This window comes from Arachis ipaensis, chromosome B07 (assembly GCF_000816755.2).
Source record: "Arachis ipaensis cultivar K30076 chromosome B07, Araip1.1, whole genome shotgun sequence".
Lineage (NCBI taxonomy): Eukaryota > Viridiplantae > Streptophyta > Magnoliopsida > Fabales > Fabaceae > Arachis > Arachis ipaensis.
In genome coordinates this window covers 117,827,565-117,835,704 of record NC_029791.2, presented here as the reverse complement: position 1 = coordinate 117,835,704, position 8,140 = coordinate 117,827,565, and the positions used below count along the sequence as shown (strand labels likewise).

Genomic DNA, 8,140 nt, shown 5'->3' with positions numbered 1-8,140 from the left:
GTGGCACAGCTTGTGACAACGGCGGAGGCGTACCAGCTCCCCCTCCTTGCGAGACTCTCCTCTCTCTAGCCATTGTGTTGTTTCTCTCTCCTCTGCGAGCTCCTCTCTCTCTCTCTTCGAAGCCACATACCTACAGCCGCGACGGCAACAACGAAGCTCCCCTTCCAGCGGCAGGGACGGTCTCCAGGGGCGATGGCGAGGACGGCGGGACAGCACCTCCTCTCTCGCGCCTCTTCCTTTCTCCTTCCTCCATTCCCTATTTCGAACTCCTTCTCCCTCTCCCTACCTGATCCGTGGCAACGACGGCAACGTCCAACTTCACCGGTGTCACCTCCTTAGCTTCTCCCCCTCTTCTTCCTTTCTTCTCCCTTTCTATTTTTTCTTGCTATTTTTCTTTCTTTCATTCTCAGCAGGGTGTGTGTATGTTAGGAGAGGGTTAGGGTTTAGAAAAAGGGATAAAGGGTAGTTTAGATATTTTGATAAAATTAGAGAGTATATGTAAAATGTTTCAAAAAAATTTTAGATGTTACAAATATAATAATAATAATTGTGATGAAAAATACTAGAGAATTATTAAAATTTATTATTTTTTCATCAATTAGTCATCAATATTTAAAAATATGGGATAAAATATGTTATTAAGTTATTAAGCTAAAGAAATTGAGTTAATGACTAAATAATGATAAAAATAATAAATTCGGATGGCTCCTAATATTTTTTATTATGTTTAAATTATAAAATTTAAATATTTGTAATTAAAATTTTTTATAATTATTATTATTATAAAATTTTTAATATATATTTTTATTATATTTAATTAATATTTTATATTTCAATTGAATAATAATAAATAAAAAGTTTTTGTTTTAACATCCACCTACTAAAATTCCATACAAATTTTCTCTTACTTTCAATTAAAGAGTACTAAAATTCCAAACTAACTTTGGAGCATCAAATTGCGTGCCAGATAGATAGGAAGGGCAGGGAAGTCAAGTCAGTTTCTCACAAAGCAACTTGGTGGAAAGTAGCTGCATAATTATCGAACATGTTTTTAATTTGGTCGACTTATTATTTATTATTTATTAATGACTTACAACTAGCAATACTTTACCTGCTTGACTCACCAAGTCAATGTATGAAGAAAAATCAAAACTATAGTTGATGCTTTACTTGGTTTATTCACTTTATACCTAATTGCTTGTAGTTAAGCATTTTAATTCTCACAGATGTGAAACTCTGCAAGGACCATTATCATATTATCATGACGGATCATGATGCAGAATCCTGCTCCTCACAATTCATATACGATGTTTTTCTGAGCTTTAGAGGCTCCACAAGATGTGGATTCAAGGATAATCTCTACACCGCTTTGACCAATAAAGGAATCACTACCTTTAGAGATGATGAGAATCTTAGAGTTGTTGATAGAATCAGAGATACTCTTCTTGAAGCCATTAAAAGATCCAGGATGTCCATTGCTGTGGTGTGTCAGAACTACGCCTCTTCAGCATGGTGCTTGGATGAACTTGTCCAAATCATGGAGTGCTCTAACAAGGGAACAAAACAACCAGTTTTCCCAATTTTTTACCATGTGGATCCATCAGATATAAGGCATCAGAAGAATCAATATGACCAAGACATGAAGAAGCATGAAAGCAGATATGGCAAAGACTCGCACAAGGTACAAGCATGGAGGTTGGCTTTGTATGAAGTTAGCAATCTAAGCGGAAAGCATTGTAAAGTGAATCGGTGAGTAACCTTTAGTTCAGAAATTAATCTCTAAATGGATAACACAATGGTAAAGCGCAGATAAATGGATGCATGGTGTGATGTCTATAAATGTGGACCTGTGAAGATCAGAGACCTACAAAACGCAGATAACGTTTTGCAGGAACAAGAAACAGAAAACAAAACGCAGGCTGCGATTGGCGGAGAAATGGAACAAGAAATTGAAACATGTCCTGCATGCCGACAGGACCAAAGCTTGACCAACTTCGAACTGAGCAAAACGCAGAATGCGTTTGTCAGTGACCAGAGCAAAACGCTGGATGCGTTTTGCAGGCTCCATACATGCATGCGTACTACCTGTTTTGGGAGGGGGTTCAGTATAGATATTATAATAAATGGTTTTTTTCAGTAATATTTTGTAATAATAATTAATACTGTATGTTAATAATAACAAGCCTTGTAGGTTATAGTTATTATAATAAATGGTTATTATTATTGTTATTATTGTTATATTTGGATAACTATTATTATAATTAGAGTGTTATTATGATTATTTTATAATACTAGTTATGATAGTGAGAATAAGTTATTATTAATTTTTAATAATTAATAATACTGTTTAATAAATAATAGATAAATATTCGTATTTTTTAACAATTTATTATTATTATTATGTTTTAACCGGTATTATTTAGAATTTAATAATTATCATTTTTTTTTCAGGCTATCAGAAATTTGTTGCCCAGAAAACTGGATCCGCCAGATACGTTGAATGAGGTAGTTGCAGCGACATTGGCATTGACTGGTTTCAACACATTTCGCGAGTGGGCGAAATGAGAGGTCATTCTGCACTACTGAGTGCTTTGGTGGAACGCTGGAGGCCGGAGACTCACACGTTTCATCTTCCGGTCGGTGAAGTGACGGTAACACTGGAAGATGTGAGCTATATTCTTGGTCTCCCGATTAATGGGGATACTGTTACGGGTAGATCAGATAGCAGCCACCAGTTTTTGGTGGAGAACTGCATTGCGTGTTTTGGTCGGGAGCCCGGTCCGGACGATCACGTGTTGGGAAAGGTTAATATTGCTTGGGTCCAGCGGTGCAGAGACACCGAGCCGTGTGATACTCAGGAGTCTCTCGAGCGGTACGTCCGAGCGCACATTTTCTGCATGCTCGGTACAATTGTGTTTCCGGATAAGTCGACCGTTTCACTGAACTCGAAGTTTCTACCGCTACTTAGGGATTTTTACCGGATTTCAGGGTATAGTTGGGGAGCAGCCAGTCTGGCACACCTATACAGATCGTTGTGTCGTGCCTCACGATACAACTGCAAGGAAATGGATGGCCCACTGATACTGCTTTTTGTTTGGGCGTGGGAGCGTATGCCGTTCCTGGCACCTATACCCCGCGATCAACTCGGCAATATTGATGTTCCACTAGCGCGACGGTATTGGCTTTTAGCGTTGTTGTTATTGTTATTATTATTATTAAGCTTATTCATATTATTATTATTATTATTATTATTATTATTTTGTTCTTCTTATTAATAATGTTATTATGTTTTCGTTAGGTGGAGTCATTGGCGCCGACATATGAGATATATACGGCGGCCCACTACGCATTTTAGGCGAGGTCTCAACGACATGGGAATTGACGACGTAAGTTGTACCATTAATGTCCAATGTTTTTATTCAGAAGAATAGTTTTTCTAATCGACCTCTTGGTAACTATTATGCAGTTTATATGGCGGCCATATATGGGAGTGGGGATTCCGGATGGCCTCGAACCCCATATGTTCATGTGCTCCACTCAGTCGCCTTTAGTGTCATTCGAGTGCATAGAATGGCACGCGACAGATCGGGTTAGACGACAGTTCGGGATGCAGCAGCTACCACCAGGCCCCGCGTTCAACCTTGGTCGTGATTACTGCAAGCGGCTGACAGGAGCACAGAACCATGACTGGGGACAGATTTACAGTCAATGGGTTAACAGATGGACATTTGACCGCTATAACACATTGCAGCTAGGCGAGGAGATTATTGACTTCCATCCTCTCCCAGTGTACTACGACTGGTACACGCAGCAGTATGGGATTCACCTGCGGCTGTCAGATAAAGTTCCAGGCGGAGAGTTTGGCGCCGATGAACCACAGCAGCAACAGGAAGAACCAGCTGGCCCTCACCAGGGAGTCCCGCCTCATGAGCAACAGGAACGTGTATTGTTTTTAATTCCTAGTATTATGGTTATTAGGTTTATAAATAGCTATCAGTAATTAGTATTAATTGTATTTACTTGTTAATTAGGTGCCGGCATATGAGCACCAGCTTGGACCTGCGCACTGAGGACATCGGCTGTGGCTATGTCCCTCGCGTCCACATATAATGCACCGGCGAGGACCACGCATCTCACGTGAATCCATCTCATTCAAGTAGCGGGTGGACCTCGGTCTTCCTTTCGTCGCGCGCCTCAATGTCCAGTTGGCGATCACCTTCGCTCCTTCGTATCTATCCCATGTAGATGGGTCACCCATCAGAACAAACTCGCCTCTGTAAACCTTGCAAATTTCAGACATCTTGTACACATCGTTTACATACACTTGCCAATCGAGACGCTGATTGGCGCAACATGCAAGCACGTGGCGACATGGAAGTCGCTCGACCTGGAAATGGCCACAGTCGCAGTGTCGTTGCGCAAGGTTGACCATGTAAATGGTACCATCTTGCATTTCGCGAACCTCAAACATCTCATTGCGCCTGTCAAACCGGTTGACCACAACGTTTCCTGCACGTCGGAAGCTTTCTTCAACTCTCTTTGTTGCGAACTCTGAATACGTAAATCCGTTGCGGAGACGCTCATGAGCCTCGGTACTCTTCCGAGTGAACAACTCATTCAGCCGATAGAAAGTTGACCGGACCAAGGCAGTCACAGGAAGGTTGCGTGCCCCCTTCAGGACAGAATTTATGCACTCTACCAAGTTTGTCGTCATATGTCCCCAACGATGACCACCATCGAATGCCAACACCCATCTCTCAACATCGATCTCATCGCACCATTGAGTATATGCCTCACCCCGCTCTTTAAGCATTTGGTAGTTTTTGTTGTACTCCTGCTCCGTTCTAGAATAGCCTGTTGAACAAACCATTTAGTCGTAAGCAGATGTCACAAATTTACTCTGAATAGAACCATAATAGCGAGTTGATATACCTGTGTTCACCACGAGTTTATGCAAATATGGAGTCTTGAACCTCCTTAAGAAGTTGGAGCCGATGTGCCTGATGCAGTACATGTGCCACGCCCTTGGTGGTGACCATGCACCGTTACTGTGAGCTATTGCAGCGTCGATGGAGGTATGGCAATCAGAAATAATGCCCACCCCATCAATGGTGACAACATATCTCCACAAATTTGTTAGGAAAAACTCCCATGTGTCTGCCGTCTCACCCTCGACTATGGCAAAAGCAATAGGCACAATGTTTTGATTCCCGTCTTATGCAACCGCTACCAGAAGTGCACCTTTATATTTTCCATACAGGTGCGTGCCATCAACTTGCACCAGTGGCTTGCAGTGTCTAAATGCTACAATACATGGATAGAAGCTCCAAAAAATGCGATGCAGAACTCTTACACCTTGAACCTCCTCAGTCTCACGGTAAACGGGGAGCGTTTTGATTTGAACACGAGACCTTGGCATTTTTACCGTCATTGCTTTCAACCATACTGGCAGGGTCTGGTAAAAAACTTTCCAATCACCGAAAACCTTGGCAACGGCTTTCTGCTTTGCCAACCAAGCCTTGCGGTAACTGACATTGTAGTTGAACCTGGATTGAACTTCTGCAATTACAGACTTCACCTTTATCGAGGGGTCTGATTCGACCAACGGCCTAATGACATCTGCAATTGTGTCCGAGTCCAACTTGGCATGATCTTGTGATATCGTTCCCACGGTGCACGTGTGCTTGCCATTGTATCTCCTGATCTCCCAACAAGCTTTCTTTTGAATCAAGCTAGCCCGGATTAGCCAATCGCACCCTGCACCATACCCCTTGCATTTCGCATAGAATGTTTGCGGCTCAGACTCATACACAGTGTAATCAACCCCTCTAGAGATAGTGTAGCTTTTGATTGCAGATATCACCGACTCTCTCGATCCAAATTCCATGCCAACACTAAACTCGCCATCTTCCGCCGCAGCGTTGCCTTCACCTACGACATGCGCACCACCATCAGTCAAACGAGGCATATAAAATAAACACTATAGGAAACTTGAGTTAATAATCATAACATACCCGTATTCGCATACTCAGGAAATTCTGGGTCATGCATGGCTTCCAGATCTAGAGTCCTCATAAAAGACGGAACACCAAACGGGTGCTGGCTTATAATCGTATTCGCTTCATTTGGCACCTCCGGATTGCCTGCCAAGTCTCCGTCATCGTTCTCGTCATTGACTTCATAGTTAGCTTCGAACTCCTCTTCACTGTCATTATTTTCTTCTTCCCAATCTATATCACCAAGCTCATCAACATTGATCTCCTCGCCGACCGCGCCCGACCCTGACTGCTGCTCAAACTCAACGTACAACTCTATCATCGGCACGTGAAATCGGGTTTGTTGATAAATACAGAACATCTGCTGCATACTGGCATCGTCAGTAATGGGCATTAATTGAAACTGTACTAGCCCACCAAATACTTGCACAGGACTTCTGTATAAAAGGTTGCTCACCCTTTTCAAAATGTGGCTTTGAATGTTATTACAAAGCCCATTTTGCAAATCGACAAAGCTCATGGTACATGGAACAGCAAATGATAACGGACATTCACAAACAAAAGTCACTCATTCATGTGTGTTTGGTATAACTTCACCGTTATAATATACTCGCAAATTTGCAATATTTTCCATAACTTCAACCTCACGTACTCCGATTTTTTTGACACAGCTAACTGCAAAAAAAAAAAACTAACAACTACAACATATGTATTTGAAAGAGAAGAATGATGAGTAGAATGGGAGTGAGGCCGTTGCGCTGAGGAGTGCTTCGTATTTATAGGCAGGTCTCTTCAAGAAAAAATTTTTTTTCAACAGACGCGACCTGCGTTTTTCAAAAAGCAATCTGACAAAGCGAAAAAACGCTGCTTACGTTTTGCGTTTTCCAAAAAAAAGAGCTGGCCCTCAGCTTACATAAAAAAAATTAATTTGGCCCAACACAAAACGCAGGCCACATTTGGATTAAAACCAGTTTAAAAAAATTTTGAAAATCCTGCACCAACCAAAACGCAGGCCACGTTTCTTTCCTTTCCTGCACAACAAAAAAAACCAAAACAGACCAAAAGTAAAACGCATCTTACGTTTTACACCTGTCATCATAGCAGGGAAAATTTTCTCCATGCATCCATTACGTTGAATATCACCAGGCTTTAATCCATATAAAAAAAAGACCCCCTTTAGTTCATGAAGTCACCTCAATGTTATATCGTTAGCTTCTATTGGTGAGTTTTAGCCTGAGCCTTGACTAATGAGGTGCAGCATTAGCCTCGTCCTTTTGGGTTTGCTGTCACGTGGAGAGTGTAACGCATGGATCGCTTTATTCACACCTGTGAATAAGTGACGTATTCATCGTCAAAGGAGAGTCTGCGTTTGGGGAATAATTCATAATTACCCAAATTATATATGCTAAAATTTGTTTTTCATGGGATAGGTTTTTGGAGGAATGAAATTTGGGCTTTTGATGTAAGCTTCAGAAAATAAGGACCACATCGTTATTGTTACTTAAAAAAAGACCAACCATTATAAACAATGGTTCTAGACAAAAAAAAAAACAACTATTATTTCAGGCCCTCAAAATTGAAAATAAAAATAAGATGCATTTCTATTATTATTATAAAGGATTATCAAGTGTGAAATTTTAAATCGTCTTGTTAAGTTAGAATGACTTTCACAAAAAAAAAATTATTAGCAGAATCATAATATCATAATCATAAAGTAAAACTAAATAACTAATATCCATCTACAAACATACCAAGTAGCACTTTTGTATGAGATGGGTGTGCATAAAATGAAAATAATGTGATTAAGTGTAATTTATTTAGATGTAATTAAAAAATAATTGAATACTATGTACAGTAAAAAATTAATATTATTAAAAGATAAAATTAAATTAAAATTTATTTTTATATATCGTTTTTGTCCCTAACGTTTTTGTTCTATTTAAGTTCCTAATATTTTAAAATCGTCTCAATTTTGTCCCGCCGTCAATTCTGTTAATGTATCCCTAACGGCAGGACAACATTGAGTCAATTTTGAAACGTTAGGGACTTAAATAGGACGATTGAAACGTTAGGGACAACTTTGGGATTTACCCCAAACGTTGGGGACAAAAATGATACTTTACTATATATATATATATATATAT

At 40.2% G+C, this 8,140-nt stretch overlaps 3 protein-coding genes across 3 annotated transcripts; 2 read left to right on the top strand and 1 right to left on the bottom strand.

The window, feature by feature from the left end:
• Window positions 1,262-1,753, top strand: LOC107607800 (TMV resistance protein N-like). Its single transcript, XM_016309701.1, has one exon. It carries the CDS (start codon window positions 1,262-1,264, stop codon window positions 1,751-1,753), a length of 492 nt encoding a protein of 163 aa, XP_016165187.1.
• On the top strand, window positions 2,458-4,017 carry LOC110264386 (serine/threonine-protein phosphatase 7 long form homolog). The gene is made up of 3 exons (XM_021106356.1): window positions 2,458-3,175; window positions 3,299-3,386; window positions 3,467-4,017. The coding sequence occupies exons 1-3, from the start codon at window positions 2,562-2,564 to the stop codon at window positions 3,998-4,000; spliced, it is 1,236 nt and encodes a 411-aa protein (XP_020962015.1). The 5' UTR covers window positions 2,458-2,561; the 3' UTR covers window positions 4,001-4,017.
• Window positions 4,028-6,516, bottom strand: LOC110265142. Its single transcript, XM_021107964.1, has 5 exons — window positions 6,015-6,516; window positions 5,864-5,931; window positions 5,242-5,770; window positions 4,933-5,175; window positions 4,028-4,854 (listed from the first exon to the last, which is right to left on the bottom strand). Exons 1-5 carry the CDS (start codon window positions 6,514-6,516, stop codon window positions 4,028-4,030), a joined length of 2,169 nt encoding a protein of 722 aa, XP_020963623.1.

Bases quoted from the DNA above. Each gene is read 5' to 3' on its own strand.
- LOC107607800 (XM_016309701.1), top strand. From the start codon at position 1,262: ATGACGGATCATGATGCAGAATCCTGCTCCTCACAATTCATATACGAT.
- LOC110264386 (XM_021106356.1), top strand. From the start codon at position 2,562: ATGAGAGGTCATTCTGCACTACTGAGTGCTTTGGTGGAACGCTGGAGG. The intron at 3,176-3,298 runs GTATTGGCTTTT...TGTTTTCGTTAG, and splicing joins GATGTTCCACTAGCGCGACG to GTGGAGTCATTGGCGCCGAC. The intron at 3,387-3,466 runs GTAAGTTGTACC...ACTATTATGCAG, and splicing joins ACGACATGGGAATTGACGAC to TTTATATGGCGGCCATATAT.
- LOC110265142 (XM_021107964.1), bottom strand. From the start codon at position 6,516: ATGAGCTTTGTCGATTTGCAAAATGGGCTTTGTAATAACATTCAAAGC. The intron at 5,771-5,863 runs GTGATATCTGCA...GCGAAATGCAAG, and splicing joins AATTTGGATCGAGAGAGTCG to GGGTATGGTGCAGGGTGCGA. The intron at 4,855-4,932 runs GTATATCAACTC...TTTGTTCAACAG, and splicing joins TAAACTCGTGGTGAACACAG to GCTATTCTAGAACGGAGCAG.